This window comes from Hypomesus transpacificus, chromosome 17 (genome assembly GCF_021917145.1).
Source record: "Hypomesus transpacificus isolate Combined female chromosome 17, fHypTra1, whole genome shotgun sequence".
Lineage (NCBI taxonomy): Eukaryota > Metazoa > Chordata > Actinopteri > Osmeriformes > Osmeridae > Hypomesus > Hypomesus transpacificus.
This window is the reverse complement of record NC_061076.1, coordinates 14796801-14822270: the sequence shown is the minus strand read 5'-3', so window position 1 is coordinate 14822270 and position 25470 is coordinate 14796801. Positions and strand designations below refer to the sequence as shown.

The window sequence follows — 25470 nt, the reverse complement described above, 5'->3', positions numbered from 1 at the left end:
CAGCTTCTCAACTACAGAAAGACGCTCAACCATAAACAGCAGTAACCAGACAGAGGATCAACCACATGGAAACAAGCTACCAGAGACTAGATACAGGATCCAGAGAGACCAGACAGAGAACAAAGAGAGAGCTGAGTTATGGAGACACATCACTGTGACACATGTGGGAAGAACATTTCTTCATCTGTTAACCTCAAGAAGCACATGAGGATCCATACTGGAGAGAAGCCCTACAGCTGTGACCTCTGTGGTCAAACCTTTAGCCGGGCACACCATTTCAAAACTCACAGCAGGATCCACACTGGAGAGAAGCCCTACAGCTGTGACCTCTGTGATAAAACCTTTAGACATGCTGGGCATTTAACATGTCATCGCAGAATTCACACTGGAGAGAAGATCTAGAAGCAACACTGACTATTTATGTCCAATAAATGACATTTTGAAGACGTTCTTGGTGATGCTTTGGAAATACCTGTCTGAAGACTTAACATTATATGGTATTCATTGCATATCACCCTAAATACACCAGATGCACAATAGAAAGTACAGCAGAAGATCAAGAACCAGAACAAGCAACACAGGCAATAATTATACCTTTAAAGTTTACCTTTATTTACCTTTATAGTTTAATGATCGTGTTTTTATTGATTATCTAATTAAAGTTTTCATTTTGACACCATACTTTCAGTCAGTCCTCTATTGATACAATGTAATGCTGGGAACACAATACAGGATAATCGGTCCGATTTCGCCCGTTCCAACAATCTTACGTCCCGATTATCTTGATGGTTCTACTGATTATTTTATCAGATATTCCCTTGGTGTGAGTTGTGTCAAGAGTGACTGTATCTGCTCGGAAGGACGTCTGAGGCACTCCGATCGCGAATCCTAAATATTCAACATGTTGAATATTTGCGATCAGAAATCCTGTTGTGTGTCTTTTAAGAAGTATGCTTAGAAACAGAAGAAGGTATGCATTTCTTCTGGAGTAGGATTTACGTTTTCTATTATTATACAGTTAAAACAGTCCAAATATTTTACAAGTACAGCCCCCCAAGTACAGCCTCTAGGGGGCCCCGTCCTGTAGGGGGCCCGTCCTCTTCCAGCTGTGGGTCATACAGAAATTATCTCAGGTGGTGACTGCTGGAAAAACGTCACCCTGTTTTTTTTGTTGTTTTTTTTGGCTGGTGCAAAAAACTCACTCATAATAAGTCATTTTTTTACGTAAATAGTCTGTGTGGACTGCTTATCTCTTTTCTCCAGTGTGGCACATGCGGTGACGTCTGAGATTGCTAGCATTGCTAAAGGTTTTACCACAGAGGTCACAGGTGTAGAGCTTCTCTCCTGTGTGGATTCTGTGGTGAACTGTGAAACTGCTTGCATGGCTAAAGGTTTTACCACAAAGGTCACAACTGTAGGGCTTCTCTCCTGTGTGGATCCTGCTGTGAACTGTGAAAGTGTCAACCCGGCTAAAGGTTTTACCACAATGGTCACAGCTGTAGGGCTTCTCTCCAGTGTGGATTCTGCTGTGGACTCTGTAATTGCTAGCATGGCTAAAGGTTTTACCACAGAGGTCACAGCTAAAGGGCTTCTCTCCAGTATGGATTCTGCTGTGGTCTCTGTAATTGCTAGCATTGCTAAAGGTTTTACCACAGAGGTCACAGCTGTAGGGCTTCTCTCCAGTGTGGATTCTGCAGTGAGCTGTGAAACTGCTTCTTTGGCTAAAGGTTTTACCACAGAGGTCACAGCTGTAGGGCTTCTTTCCAGTGTGGATCCTGCAGTGAGCTGTGAAACTGCTTCCATGGCTAAAGGTTTTACCACAGAGGTCACAGCTGTAAGGCTTCTCTCCAGTGTGGATCCTGCTATGAGCTCTGAAATTGTCAGCCCGGCTAAAGGTTTTACCACAGAGGTCACAGCTGTAGGGCTTCTCTCCAGTGTGGATTCTGAGGTGAACTGTTAATTCCCCAGTCTGTTTAAAGGTTTTACCACAGAGGTCACAGCTGAAGGGCTTCTCTCCAGTGTGGATTCTGCTGTGGACTCTGTAATTGCTAGCCTGGCTAAAGGTTTTACCACAGATGTCACAGCTGTAGGACTTCTCTCCAGTGTGGATCCTCATGTGCTTCTTGAGGTTACTGGATGAGGAAAGGCTTTTCCCACATGTGTCACAGTGATGTGTCTCCATGACTCAGCTCTCTCTTTCTTCTCTGTCTGGTCTCTCTTGATCCTGTATCTGGTCTCTGGAAGCTTGTTTCTCTCTGGTTAATGCTGTTTCTGGTTGATTATCTCTCAGGTTGAGTCTCTCTCTAGTGTCTCCCGTTGAGTCTCTTTAGTCTCTCTGATTGAATTTCTTTAGTCTCTCTGGAGCCTTTAAGGAGTCTTCTCTGTTTAGTCTCCACCCATGATCGATTATGATTGGCCAGTAGGAGATCTGCAGCTTTCACATATAAATGACATATTTTGTCTGTCATAATGGCCCACTTTGCATATGTAATGTTGATCATTTGGTGATTTTTACTGGAGAAACACAAAACACTGTGACAACTTCTTTGCCATACAACTTCTCTTTATAGTAATTTTGTTTTCTTTAAAGTCATAGGTTATATGATTAGAAATGGTAAAAAAGAAACACATGGTCTTTTTACAGGGCAAATAAAACCACAGAGACATATCAGTCTGTTTTGTATTCAATTTATTCCATTATCTTCATTTATCTTTTTCATCCTGCATATTTACTGATCATTGATCTGTTGGTCTAAGATGATTCATATGAAATATTCCAATAAAGGTAAAAAAAAATTGTGAACACAAAGTCCAGGATTGAGAAATACTATTTATAAAAGGAACCTTAGGGTTCTTACATTTATCATCCAGTAAGAGAGGGCCTCTCCAAAACCAGACACACAACCCACACAGGCTGGGCAATTTTGCATTTACCAACTATTATGAAGATTGGCTCAAAAAAGAGGGGAGAACCGGACGACGACCTCCCAGTAGCAGCGCACATGGACTGGGCAAAGACGACAGCGAGATGGTGTGCTTCAAGTGCGGGACCAAGGGGCACCGAGCGAGAGCGTGTCGACAGAAGACGTGGTGTAGTGTTTGCAAAAGTGACACACACAGGGACGCAACATGCAGACGAAAAGACAGAGACCGAAGGGACGGCGTGAGCAAAGTGTCGGAGAATGCTGAGGTAAAGGAGGACTTCGCGTCCAAGATGGCGGACGGAAGGGCCAGTGACCAGCGAAAGTGAAACCAGTGAAATTCAAAGTAAAAATGACGGCAGCAGTATCTCCCCATATCGTTGAACTAAGACATTTTTCAAAGCTCGATTTAATGGCAAAAATGAGTTGCTAGCAAGAGGGAGGCCCTATGCCAACCTTGCCTGAACTACACCAGCAAAAGGGACCAAAAATTGTGCGCTCGTTTCAAACGGACTGGTATGACAGACAAGATTGGCTATGTGGCTGTGCTAGCAGTCAGCGGCTGTACTGCCATCCATAATCTACCGATTGGTGAGTCAGAAACTATTTGGGGTTTCATTTTGAATTGGTTGAATTAATGCCGACTGCAAGCCATTTGCCCTCATATTCAATTGAGCAGTGTGTGTTCTCATGTTGCTGAATGCAGTGGCGTAACTATAGGGAGTGCAAGGAGTGCAGCTGCACTAGGGCCCGTGGCGAAAGGGGGCCCGTCCTTGATCTCACCGTAAAAGTGAGACAACCTGACCGGGCCCCTTCAGGCAATCTGACCGGGCCCTTTGCACCGCTGTAATACCGCACTTAGAGGATCACATATGATCCACTGTTATAAATTCGCAAACATTTCTCAATTATGGTGTCAGTTATTCAGACTTATGAGCTATCACTTGCCCAATAAACATTTTAAAAACAGTCAGTGTTAACAACAGCAAATAATTAATTTTTCCTCATTTGCCTTTTGCTGAATGAAACAAATGTCGTTTTTATTAAGTAATATTGCCCTCGAAAAATAGCAAGGATGTCTGGGTAATATTGTTGTCAAAGATTCCCGCCCACCCACACACGATTGTTCCCATCCAGTTGTTGGAATACCACAGACAGTTGTTGTTGGGATACTACAGTTGTGTTGCATTAGCATTTTGAAGCGAATTAGGCTACCCCATGCCATGCCCTTTAACATGGCTCCAGAAAGCGGCAGGAACGAAAAGAGCAAGATGTAAGGGTGGCAAAGCTGTCAAAACTATCCTCATTTGGATTGTGGCGAAGCGTGTTGAAGAGGACGCTACGTCTGACCCCCAGCCCGGCAACAGCAATGAGTGTGAAACTCAGCCACCAGGGTAGGCTAATAATTACATAACGTTTACTGTCTGGTGTATGCAGTTGACATGGCTATTAAAAGTCATAAAAATGCACATATAGGCCTAGGCTACCAGGCAGCGGCCAGGTTAGATATAGTAAACTATGTGCAGGATGTAGTCGGAAAATAGCTCAAGCTAGATAGACTAAATGTAAACTAGCATATCTAACGAACATAAAATCAAATATTCACCATCGAAGTGACTGTTTTTTTTTTTACTAGTACCCAGATAGCACACATGACAGATCGAAACGTCATTCATAACGTCGGATAAGCCTCGGTAAATGATCAGATTTTCTTCTCATCTCTGTGCTCTATTTCAAACGTTGCAGATACGTCGGCTCATGACTGACTGTTCCATTATGCTCATTCCGTGTTGTAGCAAGAATAATCTAGAGCCAGAGACTCGCGAGTCAGAGCCGTTCACTTTAAAAAACCCGTAATCTATCTTCACATAGAAGGAGCAGTCGTTACCCTTAATTGTACATCATGAGTAGCCTACATTTCCTTGCGCATCGCTAAACTGAAAACTCAATAATTTCGCCTGACGATAGGTCGGTAAGGGGCCCGTTGGTGAGATCTGCACTCGGGCCCGCCAAGTCCTTGTTACGCCGCTGGCTGAATGACAAACATAATTGGCCGCTGTGCAATAGTTAAGGATAAAGATGGTTGCATTCTGATGCTGGACATTGGTGTGTGTGTGTGTGCGTGCGTGCGTGTGCGAGAGAGAGACTACGATATGTCATGTCATGAGATATGTCATCCTGATTGGACATTTCTTGATATCAACCGTGCATGTGTGCCACGCTTGTGCGTACTGTTTTGACGTAGCCTATTAGCCTAAACAATAAATTTGGTAATCTGGCTTTCATAACTCAGTGCCTACCCTCTTACTGACATCACCGCACGTCACTGCCCACGACACGACATCCAAGCATGGCATGAGATACTAGGCCACTGTAGTTATGATGATGTGCTTAGGTTACATGATGTTGTTGATGGTATGCAGATCAAGGGAAAAATGAGCAAGAGTGTGAGGTGTGTATTCAAGGGAAGTTTACACAAACTAGAAATAGGAACCCCGATGCCAGAGCAAAGGCTCCTTTAGAAATGATACACACAGATCTTGCAGGTCCAATAGCCTCTGAGTCATTAGATGGATACAAATATGCACAGTCTTTCACCGATGATTACTCAAATGCAGTATTTGTTTACTTTCTAAAGAAAAAGAGTGACGCAGTGCAGGCAACTGAAGAATTCCTTGCAGATGTATCCCCTTATGGGAAGGTGAAGTGTGTGCGATCTGATAATGGAACTGAGTTCACAGGTGGTGATTTCCAGGCGCTGCTGAGGAAAAGCAAAATTAGACATGAGACGACAGCTCCGTACTCACCACACCAAAATGGAACAGCAGAACGTGGGTGGCGTACTCTTTTCGAGATGGGCAGGTGCATGCTAATTGAAAGTGAGTTACCAAAATACCTTTGGCACTACGCAGTACAAACAGCAGCAACGGTACGCAATAGATGCTTGAACAAGCGCACAGGGCTGACTCCTTACGAGATGTTGACAAACAAAAAGCCCAATGTGTCAAGAATGCAACGATTTGGGTCTGTTTGCTACAACTATAAGCAGGAAAAGGGAAAGCTTGACTCCAGGTGTGATCAGGGGCGTTTTGTGGGGTACGATAAAAATAGCCTAGCGTATTTGGTCTACCACCCAGATACAAACAAAGTGCAAAAACACAGGCTGGTGAAATTTGTGAGCAAAACAGCTGCAGAAAAACAAACACAGACAGATGAGCCAGATCTAAATGATGACAGTGTGGGGCACAGAGTCAGGACTAGGGGGACGCAGGGGGTCAACAGGAGTGCAGAAAAGGCTCTAGAGCAAAATGAACCCGGTAAAAGTCCACATTGCGATAGTCCAAGGGCAGCAAATGAGTCTACTGAGCATAATGAAACTGTTACAAGCGTCGATCCTGAGAGTAGGCGCACATTAAGTCGCGGACTGATCACGATAAGAGGACTGCTAAGTGTAGCATCAGACCAGAAACTAAATAGTTTACGGCTGTCTTGATCTAGAACCGAGTGGTGCAGCACAGCCTACCGCTCCCATCTAGTGGTAAACTGTGGTAATGCATGCAACCACACTCCCATGTGACGAGTGGAATAAATCGTTTTCACAAAGTGAAATTGACACGTCCCGTCGCATCAATTTAAAATGTTCCAGAAGAGGGGTATTGTGTTGGCATCAGAGGCCAGGGAATCAGGTGGCTGAGCGATGAGGGAGTTGGGCTAGTAATCTGAAAGTTGCCAGTTCGATTCCCGGTCGGTGCACATGACGTTGTGTCCTTGGGCAAGGCACTTCACCCTACTTGCCTCGGGGAGAATGTCCCTGTACTTACTGTAAGTCGCTCTGGATAAGAGCGTCTGCTAAATGACTAAATGTAAATGTATCAGAGGCATGTATACCAAAACATGAAATTATCATGTCATCATTCTTCATGTTGAATTTACATTCACACAGAGAAGCCTGACTCACCTTCAGAAGGGTATGACTTTACCTTCGTTCATCCAGCTTCATAGACAGAACCCAGTGACATGTTTTCTTTCAGTGAGTAAAAATCTGAGAATGGGCAGTATTTTTGTGAGTCAATCTTCATACTAGTTGGTAAATGCGAAAGCCCAGCCTGTGTGTGTTGGCGTCTGGTTTTGGAGAGAGGCCCTCTCTTACTGAATGATAAACTTTTATAAATAAGTCTTTCGCAAACCTAGACTTTGTGTTCACAAAATGTTTTCACCTTTATTGGAACATTTAATGTGAATCCTCTTAGACCAACAGATCAATGATCAATAAATATGAAGGATGAAAAAGATAAATGAAGTTATGGAATACAAACACAGGCTGACATGTCTCTGTGGTTTTATTTGCCCTGTAAAACGCAAAAACAGCCTATAATTTTGAAGAAAACCAAATGACTATGAAGATGGGTTGGATTCCAAATACGTTTTTGTCACAGTGTTTTTTGTTTCTCCAGTAAAAATAAACCTTACAAACATACACCTCTCACCAAGTGATCAACATTACATATGCAAAGTGGCCCATTATGACAGACAAAATATGTTTTTTATATGTGAAAGCTGCAGATCTCCTAATGGCCAATCATACTTGATACTTTTTTGTAAGGGATAGCCTACTTGATAAAAGGCCAGAGTACAACCTTTTAAAATTCCCTTTGCCCTTCTGCATGTACATGTTTGACCCTTTTGTGGAGAGCTAAACAGTTAATGACATGAAACTCTGACTTAGGTAAAAATCGTCTGCTTGATCAGAGCACCGACCCTTAGTATGCGTGTTCACTATTCAGTCGTTTATCTCTACTATGATATGGATTTAACCATAGTAGACCTAGTAGGATATGTAGGCCTAAACAGAGCTCAAAGTGATGACGCGGTCATATGACTGAAAAGTTGTCTAATGCATACAAATTCAAATTGGATCATTAATCAAGGCTGCAGTAGACCAAGTGGTTCCCTTGCAAGACAAGGGAATATGTTAAACACATATGGTCTGCTGCAGGCACAAACTCCGTAAATCATGTACATGTTACAGTATAAAAAATATTACTAAAACGTAATACATAAAATAAGAAACTAAATCCTATCAAAATGACATTAAAAGCTGTTTAGAACAATATTTACAAGAACACAACTTTAAATGATAATTCCTCTGTCCACCTTCCTCTTCAACTGTTGAGATGACCTCTCCAGAGGTGTCATTCAAGTGTGATTGTCATTTTAGCATTCATGCAAATCAACGACTGTCCCAGACGAGTGTCTGGGTGACCAGTGACAAAGGGGCTGCCAAAACGGCGGGCTGATTATTGTGTGGCAGTGTATTAAGGATAGATGGAGTCACCTTTAATCTAATTTAGGAGAAGGCCTGTTGAGCAGGAAGGAATGTTGCCGCAGACGCTATGTCTGCCTTGGAAGGCAGGAGGGGGGCTGAGAGTGTGAGGCTGGGCTGTTTGATAGAAGGGGATTTATTCTGTGTGTGTATCTTTTTATGTAGAACACTGCTGATAGTTTAGTTTGGACCAAGAGGAGACAATGGAGCAGGCGTTGCTATGGTTAGTTTCAAGCTAATACTAAAACTACCTAAATTACAGATAACAATCAATAATACACTATACTAACCCTAAATGCACATAAAACCTATTTCAACCCTATAACCTATTCTAACCTAAGTGGAGTACAGTACAATAGTGCAAAATTGCAGATCAGTGACTATGTCAATGACCATACAGGAGCCTGGTGACGAGGTACAGTAGTGCAATGATACTGATAGTGCAACCAGTAGCTGAAAGTGACCGTGTATAAGTGACTAGTGTGCAGTAAATCAATGTCCATATCAGTGTCCATTCAGAAGCCTGATGGCCCTTGGGTAGAAACTGTTGTCCAGTCTGCGTGTGCGCGACCGGATGCTGCGGTAATGCCTGCCAGAAGGCAACGGGGTAAAGAGACTGAAGGATGGGTGGGAACAGTCTCTTAGAATCCTGCCGGCTTTCCTTAGGCAACATGTGTGGTAGATGTCCTGTAGGGAGCTTCCTGCCGATGATGAACTCAGCAGAACGGACCACACTTCGTAGGGCCTTGCGGTCCCTGTCTGTGCAGCTCCCATACCACACTGTAATACAACCAGACAGAATGCTCTCTATAGTGCATCTGTAAAAGTTAGTGAGGATGACTGAGTCCATACCAAACTTCTTATTAAGTGTTTCTAGCTGTTCTCAGTAGAAACTAAGGAGCTACGAACTCCAAAGGTTGGGAGCTGGATATGGGCATGTCAGAGTGACCTCAAGTAAGGAGGGGGCTGAGTAGGGTAAAGAAAGGTTTGTGAGAACAACATGGTTGGGGGTCAAGGAAAGTGGAGGTTTTTGGGGAACATGCTATGGGGGAACTGGATGAGAGGGGAGCGCAGCCCCCAAAGCCAAGGTTGAGGCTGCGTGCGTAGTGGATCTTATCTTATCTCTTTGGACAAGGGGTGGGCGCTAAATATTCTGCCTATATTACCAGGTGTTGGGGAGAATTGGGTGCTTTTTGTTCTGTACCAGTATGTTGCCTATACTTGCCTATCTGCCGGAATAAAGACCATCAAGCCACTTCTCTTGACTTGAGAAAAAGACTCTGTGCGTTGATTCTACTTTTTTGATCCACTCCTACCTAAAGAATTATTGAGCTTTCCATTTCACTATTTATGAAAAGTCCACAACAAATACATTATCTTACATGAATACAGAACGTTTACAATGTGGTTTTCAAGCACCCTCCGTTTTATTGAACTGAATTAAAGAATGAGCCTGTGCACCTGATTGGAAAGTTATCTGAACATACATTATATTATACTATGGCCTATTGTGTAGGCTAATCATATATCCTATAATTTTGAAGAAAACCAAATCACTATAAAGAAGAGTTGTATGCCAAATAGGTTTTTGTCACAGTGTTGTGTGTCCAAAGAAACATACACCTCTCACCAAATGACCGACATTACATTTGCAAGGTGGCCCATTATGACGAACAAAAGATTTCATTTATATGTGAAAGCTGCAGATCTGCTACTGGCCAATCACACTCGATCATGGACGGAGACTAGACAAAGAATACTCCTTAAGGCTCCAGAGAGACTACAGCTTCTCAACTACAGAAAGACGCTCAACCATAAACAGCAGTAACCAGACAGAGGATCAACCACATGGAAACAAGCTACCAGAGACTAGATACAGGATCCAGAGAGACCAGACAGAGAACAAAGAGAGAGCTGAGTTATGGAGACACATCACTGTGACACATGTGGGAAGAACATTTCTTCATCTGTTAACCTCAAGAAGCACATGAGGATCCACACTGGAGAGAAGCCCTACAGCTGTGACCTCTGTGGTCAAACCTTTAGACATGCTGGGCATTTAACATGTCATCGCAGAATTCACACTGGAGAAAAGATCTAGAAGCACACACTGACTATTTATGTCCAATAAATGACATTTTGAAGACGTTCTTGGTGATGCTTTGGAAATACCTGTCTGAAGACTTAACATTATATAGTATTCATTGCATATCACCCTAAATACACCAGATGCACAATAGAAAGTACAGCAGAAGATCAAGAACCAGAACAAGCAACACAGGCAATAATTATACCTTTAAAAAAAATGTTTATAGTTTAATGATCATGTTTTTATTGATTATCTAATTAAAGTTTTCATTTTGACACCATACTTTCAGTCAGTCCTCTATGGATACAATGTAATGCTGGGAACACAATACAGGATAATCGGTCCGATTTCGCCCGTTCCAACAATCTTACGTCCCGATTATCTTGATGGTTCTACTGATTATTTTATCAGATATTCCCTTGGTGTGAGTTGTGTCAAGAGTGACTGTATCTGCTCGGAAGGACGTCTGAGGCACTCCGATCGCGAATCCTAAATATTCAACATGTTGAATATTTAATATTCAACATGTTGAATATTTGCGATCAGAAATCCTGTTGTGTGTCTTTTAAGAAGTATGCTTAGAAACAGAAGAAGGTATACATTTCTTCTGGAGTAGGATTTACGTTTTCTATTATTATACAGTTAAAACAGTCCAAATATTTTACAAGTACAGCCCCCCAAGTACAGCCTCTAGGGGGCCCCGTCCTGTAGGGGGCCCGTCCTCTTCCAGCTGTGGGTCATACAGAAATTATCTCAGGTGGTGACTGCTGGAAAAACGTCACCCTGTTTTTTTTGTTGTTTTTTTTGGCTAGTGCAAAAAACTCACTCATAATAAGTCATTTTTTAACGTAAATAGTCTGTGTGGACTGCTTATCTCTTCTCTCCAGTGTGGCACATGCGGTGACGTCTGAGATTGCTAGCATTGCTAAAGGTTTTACCACAGAGGTCACAGGTGTAGGGCTTCTCTCCTGTGTGGATTCTGTGGTGAACTGTGACACTGCTTGCATGGCTAAAGGTTTTACCACAAAGGTCACAACTGTAGGGCTTCTCTCCTGTGTGGATTCTGCGGTGAGCTGTAAATTCCCCAGTCTGTCTAAAGGTTTTACCACACATGTCACAGCTGTAGGGCTTCTCTCCAGTGTGGATTTTGCGGTGAACTGTGAAACTGAAAGCGTGCCTGAAGGTTTTACCACAGAGGTCACAGTTGTAGGGCTTCTCTTCAGTGTGAATCCTGGTATGAGCTCTGAAATGTTCAGCCCGGCTGAAGGTTTTACCACAGAGGTCACAGCTGTAGGGCTTCTCTCCAGTGTGGATCCTGCTATGAGCTCTGAAATTGTCAGCCCGGCTAAAGGTTTTACCACAGAGGTCACAGCTGTAGGGCTTCTCTCCAGTGTGGATTCTGCTGTGGACTGTGTAATTGCTAGCATGGCTAAAGGTTCTACCACAGAGGTCACAGCTGTAGGGCTTCTCTCCAGTGTGGACTCTGCGGTGAGCTGTTAATTCCCCAGTCTGTTTAAAGGTTTTACCACAGAGGTCACAGCTGTAGGGCTTCTCTCCAGTGTGGATCCTCATGTGCTTCTTGAAGTTACTGGATGAAGAAAGGCTCTTCCCACATGTATCACAGTGATGTGTCCCCATAACTCAGCTCTCGCTTTGTTCTCTGTCTTGTCTCTCTGGATCCTGTTTCTAGTCTCTGGAAGCTTGTTTCTCTCTAGTTGATCCTCTGTCTGCTGTTTCTGGTTGAGTCTCTCTCTGTAGTCTCTCTTCTTGAGTCTCTGCAGTCTTTCTGGTTAAGTGTCTGTAGTCTTTCTGGAGCCTTAAGGAGTCTTCTCCTTTTAGTCTCCACCCTTGATCAAGCACGATTGGCCAGTAGGAAATCTGTAACTTTCACATATAAATTACATCTATTGTCTGTCATAATGGGACACTTTACATACGTAATGTTGATCATTGGTTGAGAGGTATTGTGGTGTGATACAATAGAAATTCAGATAACTTTCCAATCAGATGCACTAACTCCTTCTTTAATTCAGTTAAATAAAACATAGAGTGCTTGAAAACCACAGTGTAAATATATTCTTCTAAGTTACTGTATTTGTTTTGGGCTTTTCATAGATGGCAAAGTCTCCTACCCCAGTGCTGTTCATGAGTGGGAACCCCTTCTGTGATGAATGTGAAATTTGACTACACAAGGATGGAAAGGACATTGCCAAGGTAGAGGACATCTAAGTGGGAGTTGGTGCTCTACTGAGGATCTATTTCATCTTTGGAGTTAAATACGCAGAGAATGTATTCAACACTATGCCGTGCATGGTTGGTATCAAGTCAAATGATAAAGCACTAATGGGGGTAATTTAAATTTAAATTTAGTCATGATTAGTCATTTGATTACAAGCCCGACTCCCTCACCGCTCAGCCATCTGACTCCTGCAAATTAAATGACAAATGTCTTGCTCTAAATGTATAATGCATTGAGAGCTTCTCCCCAGTGTGGGATATGCGGTGACGTCTGAAATTGCCAGCCCGGCTAAAGGTTTTACCACAGAGGTCACAGCTGTAGGGCTTTTTCTCCAGTGTGGATCCTGCAATGTGCTCTGAAATGGCAAGCCTGGCTAAAGCTTTTACCACAGAGGTCACAGCTGTAGGGCTACTCTCCAGTGTGGATCCTCATGTGCTTCTTGAGGCTACCTGAAGAGGAAAGGTTCTTCCCACATGTGTCATAGCTATGTGTCTCCATAACTCTATTCTCTCTGTCTGGGCTCTCTGGATCCTGTATCTAGTCTCTGGAATCTTGTTTCTCTCTGGTTGATCCTCTGTCTGGTTACTGCTGTTTCTGGTTGAGCCTCTCTGTAGTCTCTCTGGGAGCCTTAAGGAGTTATCTCTCTCCAGTCTCCGCCCATGATCGAGTATGATTGGCCAGTAGAAGATCATCAGCTTTCACATATAAATGAAATCTTTTTTTCTGTCATAATGGGTCACTTTGCATATGTAATGTTGATCATTTGTTCAGAGGTGTATGTTTCTCATGTTTATTTTTTATTGGAGAAACACAAAACACTGTGACAAAACGTATTTGGCATACAACTCCTCTTTAATAATAATAACCTATATGATTAATTACTACACAATAGGCAAAACATGTAAATGAACAATAAAAGTACTAAAAGGAGAGAAGCCTTACAGCTGTGACCTCTGTAGTAAAACCTTTAGACAGACTGGGGAATTAACAGCTCATCGCAGAATCCACACTGGAAAGAAGCCCTACAGCTGTGACCTCTGTGGTAAAACCTTTAGCCGGGCTTGCAATTTCAGACGTCACCGCATATCCCACACTGGAGAGAAGCCCTGAGCAGCCCACACTGACTATTTATTTATTTCCATCAAATGACCTATTGTGGTATGACCATATGTGGTCAAACCTTTAGCCAGGCTAGCAGTGTCACAGTTCACCACATAATCCACACTGGATAAAAGCCCTACAGCTGTGACCTCTGTGGTAAAACATTTAGCCATGCTAGCAGTTACACAGTTCACCGCAGAATCCACACTGGAGAGAAGCCCTACAGCTGTGACCTATGTGGTCAAACCTTTAGCCAGGCTAGCAGTTACACAGTTCACCGCAGAATCCACACTGGAGAGAAGCCCTTCAGCTGTGACCTATGTGGTCAAACCTTTAGCCAGGCTAGCAGTTACACAGTTCACCGCAGAATCCACACTGGAGAGAAGCCCTACAGCTGTGAGGTGTGTGGTAAAACCTTTAGACAGGCTAACAGTTTCAGAGCTCATTGCAGGATTCACACTGGAGAGAAGATCTAGAAGCACACACTGACTATTTATGTCCAACAAATGACACATTGAAGACTTTCTTGGCGATGCTTTGGAAATACCTGTCTGAAGACTTATATGGTATTCATTGTACATCACGCTAAATACATAGAAAGTACAGCAGAAGATCAAGAACAAGCAAGAGAGGCAAGAATTCTACCTTTTTTGTTGTTGTAGTGTTTATAGTTTCATGACCATATTTTTATTGACTATCTAATTAAAGTTTTCATTTTGACACCATACTTTTGTCAAGTTCCTCTATGGATACAATGTTGTACAATGTAATATCATTTTTTATAAAGTTTGGCAACTGAAGTGTTGAGATACACTACTCATTAATGATTCTCTCTTTTAGAGTTCTCTCTTTTTACAGAACCATTGGCGTAGGACGTGTCCCCCTCAATATTGGAAAATGCTGCATGTGTATCACCCAAAAAATAGCCTGGATACCGCAGGGACAAAAACGGTACATTTGGAGAGCTTGACAAAGAAGATTTCGGGTCAGTAATGTCAAATGTCCCTAATGTCAAAATAAATCCTACGCCCTTGTAAAGAACCATTGAGTGTCCCAGCTGTGAGTGATTTTATGAGGCAAGACTGGCCCCCAAAAACGTACCCATCAAGTTTGTTCAGCTTCAATGTACCCCTTCATCCCCGTTATGCTGGTGTCGTGAGTGCTCGAGCCAAAGACACTGGACATCGGGTAATAAGCGATGCCACCTCCACATAAAAGTAATACATATTTTGAATGGTCATTTTAATCTGCTATGATAATCGGGTTCATTTAGGCAAATTACATTGAATGATGGAGAATAAAACATTGTGGTCTTTGGTCAAACTAAAATGAAAATAAAGTGAAATGACCCGTGGCAGTTGTTTGTCGCTTGAATTCTGCAATATCTACCCTTGGCTGAGACGGCTAACAATAGACCAGGTGTTGTACCGAAATCGGTGACCTATCGAAAACAGATTAGCCAAACTGGCAAGCAACAACAAAGAATTACAATTTGTTTAGCACATTTGTTTGTAACTGAAATCACAAAACTTTTAACACAAGTCTGTGGATACTTTCCCCCTTGCTTTCACACAGAATGACTGCAATTTTTGCTAAAGTTATTATAGTTACAATGTGTGAGACGGCGTTGTCCTGCCAGGAACATTTGCAATCGAGGATCTGTATTGTTGTCAGATTTACAGAACGGTCTGGCGGCTGGCGCACCTGCAAGGATCACAATGTAGATTTACAATATAAATTGATGTGTGAGTGTTGCCAGTGAATATAATTCACAGCACAGAATATATTCTCAATGAGTTGTCAGTGGGTAGGCCTTCATGAGCATCTGTTGCATAATCACACATTAAATCGCGGACCCATCACGATAGGACTGCTGTGTAGCATCAGACCAAAAACTAAATCTGTGGTTGCCTTGATTTACTACCGAGTGGTGCAGCACAGGCTATCGCTGTCATCTAGTGGTAGACTGTGGTAATGCCTGCAACCACACTCATGTAACAAGTGGAATACATAATATACATGTCCCGTTGCAGCAATTAAACATGTTATAGAAGAAGTGTTTTGTGTTGGCCTCAGAGGCATGTATACCAGAACTAAAAGTCAAAGTTCCCGAACTTCATCTTATGCCTGCACGATTGTTTCTTTCTGACCTATAGATAGTCAGGTCATCACAATAGATTTCAAATGGCTAAATGATACTTTTGTTGTTTTAAAAGTGTGCTATATAAATGAAAATGAAAAAAAAAACTAAGTTGATTCAACTACACCACAGTACAACAACGCAGAGAGACATTTATCTTATCTGAATCTGTTATGGAACCATATTGCAAATAGGCTATGCAACTTTTTCTATGGCTCTGCGATCCAGCAACTCAGCTTTCATAACATTTTGTTCAGGAATCATCAACCCGATAGGCTAAACCTTAAAACGATAACTGTAATATGATGCTCTTGTCTTCCGTCGCTGGATCAGAAGCTGGCATAGTGATTTGTGACTGACTGGTGAACAGTGGGACATCCTCGATTGAAAAAATGCGCTGCCAGATGTCAAAATAAACGCTTCTTTTAACAAGATAAATTAAATGTAAATCAGCGTCCAATTGCCAGGGATAGTGAATTAAATTCTGGTGTAGGACCTGGGGTGGCCAGTCCGATATGGGGTCCAGTGCCAACCTGGCCACCCATGGCTCCGCGACTGCTGCTAAATGACTAGATGTAAATAAATCGTTTTCACAAAGTGCAGTGATACACTGCAATTTAAAATGTTCTAGAAGAGGGGTTGTGTGTGGCTTCAGAGGCATGTATACCAGAAAATGACATTGAGACATGTTATCATTCTTCATGTTGAATTTACATTCACACAAAGAAGCCTGACTCTCTGAAGGGTATGACTAACTTTGTTCATCCATCTTCATAAACAGAACTCAGTGACATACATAAATAGTATTTCCCAAACCTGGACTTTCTGTTCACAAAAAATGTTCACCTTTATTGGAACATTTCATATGAATCATCTTAGCCCAACAGATCAATGATCAGTAAATTTTCCTATTTGGAACAGTGATTACAGGCTTTCTGCTGATTGGATTGGGCGCTGCCCTGGTTTATCGGAAAACTGATGAAACGGTAACAGCTGTCAAAAGCCCCCTAAGGCTACCCGACATGATTGATGTGCTGGGCAGAACTGTTGCAGCTCAGACTGTGGCTTTTAACCGCACTTTGGATAACAGCACGGAGAAGCTCGCGGCTCCGCAAAGGAAGTTGGACCGACTCAGAGACTTGTTGGACAAAGAAAATGAGTAGACGTGAAAATTGAATGCGGCAACTCGCCCAAACAACCCCAATCTTATCTGCTTTCGGCCCCGTACCCAGCATAGGCCTTGGCCAAGGCCGTTGCTGGACCAACAACTCCACTGGAGAGTGCTGCTGCGAGACTCTCTTGCAGTCCATCCTCTTCCCCCCTTCCAACAGACACCTGTGGATTGTTGCCTCTGTCTGGGCATGATCAAGGCTGTCTCCATGGCAGTACAATCTGCGAACTGAGAATCTGACTGATTGTGGCCTAGGCGAAGGCGACAACCCAGGCCTACTCACACACTAACTTTTACCTACTACAGATATAACACCACACCCACCGACCCCCATCCCACGCCTTCGCCTGCTTCGTTCCCCCAGTGTGCCAGGCAGGTCTGTGACCAGCGCCTATCATGGCTGCAGGACCAGATGGCTGCTTGTTGCGCTGGCTTACTTCCATTCCCCAACCCCCCTACCCATTGCAAATCATGAGTTTCTGTAATGTTGTTAAATGTATGTGCTTATGTGCTGAGGTGTTTTTTTTCTTCCTGTTCCCACACTGTACTCCTCTAGGAGCATAGTCTAGTAATCCTCATGTTATGCTGAAATGTCTACCCCCTTGTTAGTTGTAAAAGGTAATGGGAAAAACCAAGGGGTGAATTTGTCCCTGCAGTCAGCACCTGAGAGAACTTCTGCATGACTCACAGCTGGAAGAACTACTAGCCTGAAACTACTGGGACAGCACAAGCAGTAACACCAGATCTACAGTCCAACATGACAGGACACAGGGAAGATACTCTACCCCTGTTACAATGGAGGGGAAGCTGTGTCAGACTGGTTAAAATCTTGGTAAAATCTGGCTGACACCTTTCAGTTTTGAAGCACGCATTTGTAATTTCATAAGTAAAATTAAGTTGCAATCAATATTAATTTGCAATCAAGTTGCAATCAATATTAATTTCTCCCAAACACCTACAATTGTGTCAATACTGAAGAATTGTCAAGGATTTTACCATTAGCACCTCTAGGCTTTGGAAAGACCTGCCTGAGGACATTACATTATATTTCATTCACTGTCCGTCACTAAATACACCAGATAGTGCATATAAAAGGACAGCAGAAGATCAAGAACCAGAACAAGCAAGACAGGCAATAATTATACTTGTTTACTTTATTATACTTTTTATAGTTTCATGAGAACGTTTTATTGGTTATCTAATTAAAGTCTTCATTTTAAGTTTCTCTGTGGATACAATGTTGTGTACAATCAATGTAATATAATTATATGTAAAGTTTGGCAACTGAAGAGTTGAGATACACAACTCAATAATGATTTTCAGTTTTAAAGACAATTATTGAGTGTTCCAGTTGTGAATGATTTTGTGAGGCAAGACAAAACGTACCTCAATTTCTTTCAGCGACACCCTTCAGCCCCGTTATGCTGGTGTAGTGAGGGCTGGAGCCAAAGACACTGGACATCAGGTAATAAAAGATAGATGTTCTGCCACCCCCTCATAGAAGGAATACATTCCAATGGTCATGTTAATCTGCGATGATAAACTGCCTCATTTATGCATAGAAAAAATACATTGAATGATGGAGAATGAAACATTGTGGCAATTTATGCCCTTGCCTGAGGGACTGCAAACAATAGAGTTGTTGTACCAATATCGGTGACCTATCGAAAACATATTAGCAGTGTGGCAAGCAACAACAACAAATTACAATGGGTTTAGCACATGTGTTCGTGCGGAAATCACAAAACTATTAGCACACGCTTAACACAAGTCTGTGTACTAAACTGTGGATACTTTAGTCATTGCTTTCACACAGAATGCATTAAATAGTTTAGTTTAAATCATTATAGTTACATTTTGTGAAACAGCGTAGTCCTGCCAGCAAAATTAGCTACCGAGATTATCAATGAGTTGACAGTGAGTCCATGAGCATTTGTACAGACTAGCGCTTCCATCTAGTGGTAGACTGTGTGTAATGCAGGCATTAGCTTCCAGAGACTAGATACAGGATCCAGAGAGACCAGACAGAGAACAGTGAATGAAATATAATGTAATACCCTCAGACAGGTCTTTCCAAAGTTTAAGGGTGCTAATGGTCAAATCCTAACAATCCTTTAGTATTGACACAATTATCTGTGTTCATCAGAACTACAAAGTATTGTATTCCTTAAATTACAGATATAGTTTCCTGAACAACCTGCATGACCCTCACCAGGTTGTGTTGCTGTTGTATAGCCCTTTTTACGAGCAATGTCACAGAGGGCTTCACATAAGCCCGTAGAACTGCCCCTTAACAAACCAAAAACCCTCAAGGAAGACACATTTTGAGAAAACATGGAAGAAATATAGAAAAAACCCTGGGAGTTCAGTGCTCCCAAGTGTCACAGCTGTGACACTCAATGATTCTCTCTAAAATAGAAGATCGTAGAGTTGTGTATCTCAACACTTGAATTGCTAAACTTAACATAAAGTGATATTACATTGTACAACCTTGTATCCATAGAGGAACTTGACTCAAAGTATGGTGTCAAAATGAAGATTTTAATAAGATAAGCATTAAAACACTATCATCAAACTATAAACACTATAATATAGTAAACAACAAAATAAAATAAGTATAATTCTTGCCTGTGTTTGACCTGGTTATTGATCTTCTGCATGTGCTGTCCAATTAGGTGCAGGCCAGTAGTTCTTCCAACTGTGGGTCTTATAGAAGTTCTCTCAGGTGGTGCCTGCTGGGACTAATTCACCCCCTTCGTTTTTCTATCATAGCTGTGCAAGAAACTCTTCAATATGTCATTTGTTTGACATAAATAGTCAGTGTGGGCTGCTTAAATCTTTTCTCTGTTGTGGATCCTGCTATGAGCTCTGAAATGGTCAGCCCGGCTAAAGGTTTTACCACAGAGGTCACAGCTGTAGGGCTTCTCTCCAGTGTGGATCCTGCTATGAGCTCTGAAATTGCAATCCTGGCTAAAGCTTTTATCACAGAGGTCACAGCTGTAGGGCTTCTCTCCAGTGTGGATCCTGCTATGAGCTTTGAAATGCCCAACCCACCTAAATGTTTTACCACAGAGGTCACAGCTGTAGGGCTTCTCTCCAGTGTGGATCCTGCTATGAGCTCTGAAAGTGTCAATCCGGCTAAATGTTTTACCACAGAGGTCACAGCTGTAGGGCTTCTCTCCAGTGTGGATCCTGCTATGAGCTCTGAAAGTGTCAATCCGGCTAAATGTTTTACCACAGAGGTCACAGCTGTAGGGCTTCTCTCCAGTGTGGATCCTGCTATGAGCTTTGAAATGCCCAACCCACCTAAATGTTTTACCACAGAGGTCACAGCTGTAGGGCTTCTCTCCAGTGTGGATCCTGCTATGAGCTCTGAAAGTGTCAATCCGGCTAAATGTTTTACCACAGAGGTCACAGCTGTAGGGCTTCTCTCCAGTGTGGATCCTCATGTGCTTCTTGAGGTTCCTGGATGAGGAAAGGCTCTTCCCACATGTGTCACAGTGATGTGTCTCCATAACTCAGCACTCTCTTTGTTCTCTGTCTGGTCTCTCTGGATCCTGTATCTAGTCTTGTTTCTCTCTGGTTGATCCTCTGTCTGGTTACTGCTGTTTCTGGTTGAGTCTCTCTCTGTATAGTCTCTCTGGTGGAGTCTCTGTAGTCTCTCTGGAGCCTTAAGGAGTCTTCTCTGTCTAGTCTCCACCCATGATCAAGTATGATTGGCCTTTAGGAGATCTGCAACTTTCACATAATAAATGACATATTTTGTCTGTCATAATGGGCCACTTTGCATATGTATTGTTGATCATTTGGTGAGAGGTGTATCTTTCTCAGGTTTAGTTTTACTGGAGAAACACAAAACACTCTGACAATCTTATTTGGCATACAACTCCTTTTTATAGTAATTTGGTTTACTTTAAAATGATATGCCTACACAAATTATATTAGCCTACACAATATGTAGTATAATATAATTGATGTTCAGGCTAACTTTACAATCAGATGCACTGACTAATTCTGTAATTCAGGTTAATAAAATGGAGAGTGCTTGAAAACCACAGTGAAAATGTGATGTGAAAATGCATAAATGTGATGTATTCTTCTAAGTTACTGTATTTGTTATGGGCTTTTCATAGATAGCAAAGGCTCCTACCCCTGTGCTGCTCGTGAGTGGGAACCTCTTCTGTGCTGAATGTGAAATTTGACTACACAAGGATGGAAAGGAAATTGCAAAGGTAGAGGACATCTAAGTGGGAGTTGGTGCTCTACTGAGGATCTATTTCATCTTTGGAGTTAAATACACAGAGAATGTAAAGAACACTCTAATTTGTATGCAGTGCATGGTTGGTATCAAGTCAAATGATAAAGTATTAATAGGGGTAATTAAAATGGCAAATGTCTTGCTCTAAATTTATAATGTAAAATTTTGTATTCATTGAGATTTCCATGTAGTTATTTTTGCTAATTAGAAATGATCAACCCGGAATCATTATTGTTGTATACTTTTCAAAAGTCTGATATGTAAATAAAAAGGTTACGCTCAACACAAAATGATATAAAAACATTGTATACATAGAGGAACTTGACTCTGAAAGTATGGTGTCAAAATTAAGACTTTAATTAGATAATGAAAAAAAAGCTGATCATGAATCTCCAAACACGAATATAGTAAACAACAATACAATGCACACGCAAACACAAACCGCACTTGCAGACACAGATACACACACGCCTGCAGCCTCGGATACACGCCAAACACACACCGCACCTGCAGACGAAAGAAATACATTACAAACTACCATGTTGTTCGTAATCAATTGCGTAGACAACCTTAATGATGTGATGCAGAGCTTGATCTGCTGGTAGATAGACCTGACTGACAACCCTCCATCTCTCTGCTTCTCCAGGACAGATGAGTCAGGAGGGACACACACTGTCCCTCAAGACGGATGGAGAGAAGGAGCTGACAGGGGTGGAGGTGGAGGTGGAGGAGAAGGGGTTGATTCAGGAGGCACAGGTGCAAGAGGAGGAGGTGGAGCAGAGACTAGAAGAGGGGGTGGCAGAGGAGATGCGGGCGGAGGAAGAGAAGGAGGGGTTGGGAGGGGAGACACAGGTGCAAGATGAGGAGGTGGAGAGACTAGAGGAGGAGTTGGAGGAGGAGGAGAGACTAAGGGTGGAGGAGGAGACAGGAGAGGACAGGATGTCAAACAGGAGAGACAGCAGGAGCAGATGTCCCTCAGGATGGACCGGATATGGATCTCGCTGTTTCCTGTTTGTCGACTCTGAAAGAACATGGGCTACAGCCGAGGTACCTATCTTTTCTCCACTCCTCTCAGAGAGACGGACTCTGTCGATCAATTCACACATTCAGTACATAAACTCCTTTCTACCTGCAAAAAAAAAACTAAAGGGTTCTGTTAACAATTAAATGGTTCTGAAATCTGGAATGTTTTTTCAGATGATTCATCGACTAGAACACTAAGCTCTCTTGAGGATGAGGGCCTGAATGTGAGTTTCTGAACAAAATGCTTGTGGATTAGGATTATTCCTTATTCCTTTTTTGTGTTTCTTTCTATCCCTCCTTCCTGTGTAGCGTTACTGTATACACTTCAGTGCCAACCTGGCCTCGGTGCACAGCTCTGAGGAGTATCACTTCCTCCAGGAAGTGGTCAGAAGGGAGAGTGGTGACTTCTCATATGTTTGGCTTGGAGGTTCTGATGCTGTTGAGGTGAGCCTGAAGAGAGATATACCCTGGAAAATGTCAAAGTGACAGACACTTGATTTAGATCATCCCCTGTAAATCAAAGCTAAGTTTATTTATCAAATGCATAGAAGACAGGATGATTTTGACATGAAATGCTTCCTTTGTAGCTCCTTTGACAGTGCACTAAAAGTATAAAATGTTTGAAAAATACAACACATAACAAACAATAAGTAAAAGAGTCAAATTGGTGGCTTGAGCTCAAGTGATTCAAGTCAGATGAAGTTGTCTTTGGGCAAAATAGCAGCATGTAGAGCAAGTTTGTCTCTTGAGGCAACTGGTTCAAACACCTGATGACTTGGAGGTAGACAGTGTTTGTGTGAATGACTAATTTACCATGGGTTGATAGTTAACTAAGCATCTTTGACCGTCAACAAATAATTTGAAAGTATTAATTTAGTGGACGTTTTTGTCCAAGGGCAGACTTGAACCTGCAATCACTTAACCTGCAATCCTATGCTATTACCACTGAGCTATACCTGGGTTATCCTGACCTGTTCCTAACATCGTTTCTACAGCACGTTTCCTTGACATTAAAACTCTTCTTCATTCCCCTCAGAACCAGGCATGGTTCTGGAGTGATGGGTCCAGGTTTGAATACCAGAACTGGCACAGAGGGGAGCCCAATAATGTGAGAAACAGGGAGCATTGTATGATGATGAACTTTGGAGGTAGAGCACATTGTATTATTTCTCTCTCTCTGTCTCTTACACACACACCCGAGTTCTCTCTATATCTTTTTCTGTCTCTCTTTTTGTTTGTCCTTCTCTCTCTCACATACACAAATAACTGTCTTCTTGTATTCCTCAGGTGAATATCGCTGGAATGATGTACCATGTGGAAATCACTACCGGTTCATCTGCTCTTTAAAGCTTTGTTAATTCTGGAACTAACTCCTCGAAGGTTACATTCTTGGACTAAGCTAACTCAAGTATGTTATAGCCACACAAGGATGTTATAATTGAGGGGTCAATTGTACTGATCAGAGTATGAATGCATTTGTGTTTTTCCATCTTTGTGATACATGTAATAGCATTCTTCCTTAAACAAAATAGAAAATGTTTTTTCTGCCTGTATTTACTCTGCCTGGTAAATACAGACTGTTCCTTGACTCCAACCACCAAAACACTGTTTGAACTATGCACTTCTTATGCTTCATTATTTGATGTACTTTCTACATGCCTGATTTGTATGTCGCTTTGGATAAAGGGCTCTGCTAAATGAGTAACATGTAATGTAATGGAATATGAATCACACGGTAATTTACAGGTTTCAATGTGACCTGAGTGATTCAATAAAAGTGCTGAAACCAACAAAAGATGCTTTTTCCGTCTCCATAGCGATCCTTCCACACTTATTGAGAATCAGCAGCTGTCCACTCTAGGGCCGGTTGCATGAACTTCGATTAAGACTAGTCTTAGCCTTAAACTGTCTTAAGTTGTCAGGTTAGACTAGTCTAACTTAGCCTGTTGCATATACAGTAAGACTGACTTAATTTGAGGTAAAAAAAAGTTGGCCATCTCTCCCACTGGCTAAACCTTGCGGTAAGGGCTGAGTTGCTATGCCAGCAATCTGTTAGTAGCCAGAAATCAGATAATAAGATCGATAAGCAGTCTCAAAAATGTTATCAATATAAAAAATAAAACGATCCCTTTCCGTAATCATGAAATGTTCACTGCACCCCCTGTCAATGCAGGCTGCATCCGGCCCTGGATGGAAGGCAATTTCAAGAAAGATGGGAGAGCGAATACATGTTTGTGCTTCAAGGAGAAAAAACTGTATATATTTTGTGTTATGAGGCGATGTCAGTCGTTATAGAGTACAATCTCCGTCTGCCTTTTGACACCAAACATGGAGAACATTTCAAATGTAGCCTTCAAGAAAAACAGCAGATTGTCTAAGAATTTAAAGGCGGACTGCAATCGCAGCAGATTATGTTTACCAAAGCTACAGCTAAAAAAATGTTTTACATCGTAAACATCGTAGTTACAACTGGCCCTTCGAGGGTAACCATAATGCCAATGTGGCCCTTGGTGAAAATAAGTTTGACACCCCTGACTTAAGGCCTCTGAGTCACTTACAGTAGGGCAGGGGTGTCAAACTCATTTTCACAGAGGGCCACATCAGCATTAAGGTTCCCCTCAAAGGGCCAGTTGTAACTACAATGTAGTCATTGGTATAGCTTTGCAATATACATATATACACCAAACCTGCATGCTAAAATAGGGACACCAGCCATATGAAAGAAAGGTTATCTACTCTGCTGCCTTTACTCAAAGCTGCAGTAGACCAATTGTGATGCCTTTGCAAAACAAGGGAATATAAAACACATGTTGGACTACTGCATGCACTAACTCTGTAAACCCTGTAAGTATGTTACAACATTAAAAGTATTACTAGAATGTAATACATAAAATAAGAAACAAAATCATATCAAACATTACATTAAAAGCTGTTTTGAACTATATTTACATGAACACAACTTTTAATGATACTCTCAGTCTTCCTCGGGTCACCTTCCTCTTCAACTGTTGAGACCAGCTCTCCAGAGGTGGGATTGTCATTTTAACATACAGTGATTTTGTGCAAATCTGACTCGACTGTCCCAGACGAGTGTCTGAGTGACCAGTGACAAAGGAGCTGTATAATTCAGGTCTCTGCCAATAGAGCCCTACAACCTAAACACATTTCCCTATGGTTTAAAGGAAGATGGGAAACTGAACAGGTA

The 25470-nt window shown here is 42.1% G+C and overlaps 2 protein-coding genes and 1 pseudogene across 2 annotated transcripts in view; 1 reads left to right on the top strand and 2 right to left on the bottom strand.

The window, feature by feature from the left end:
* Positions 1 to 1246: 1246 nt before the first annotated feature.
* On the bottom strand, positions 1247 to 13070 carry LOC124479511 (annotated as a pseudogene).
* Positions 13071 to 19622: 6552 nt separating this feature from the next.
* LOC124479268 (zinc finger protein 658B-like) overlaps positions 19623 to 25470 on the bottom strand; it is a 375953-nt gene continuing 370105 nt past the window's right edge. The window contains exon 3 of the mRNA XM_047037945.1: positions 19623 to 20439. Coding sequence (XP_046893901.1) covers positions 19816 to 20439 — 624 coding nt within the window. The 3' untranslated portion in view covers positions 19623 to 19815. The remainder of the gene's footprint in view (positions 20440 to 25470) is intronic.
* Positions 22145 to 24842, top strand: LOC124479354 (ladderlectin-like). The gene is made up of 4 exons (XM_047038084.1): positions 22145 to 22289; positions 22575 to 22709; positions 23302 to 23413; positions 23553 to 24842. The coding sequence occupies exons 1-4, from the start codon at positions 22182 to 22184 to the stop codon at positions 23621 to 23623; spliced, it is 426 nt and encodes a 141-aa protein (XP_046894040.1). The 5' UTR covers positions 22145 to 22181; the 3' UTR covers positions 23624 to 24842.

Bases quoted from the DNA above. Each gene is read 5' to 3' on its own strand.
- LOC124479354 (XM_047038084.1), top strand. From the start codon at position 22,182: ATGTCAAACAGGAGAGACAGCAGGAGCAGATGTCCCTCAGGATGGACC. The intron at 22,710-23,301 runs GTGAGCCTGAAG...CATTCCCCTCAG, and splicing joins GAGGTTCTGATGCTGTTGAG to AACCAGGCATGGTTCTGGAG. The intron at 23,414-23,552 runs GTAGAGCACATT...TGTATTCCTCAG, and splicing joins TATGATGATGAACTTTGGAG to GTGAATATCGCTGGAATGAT.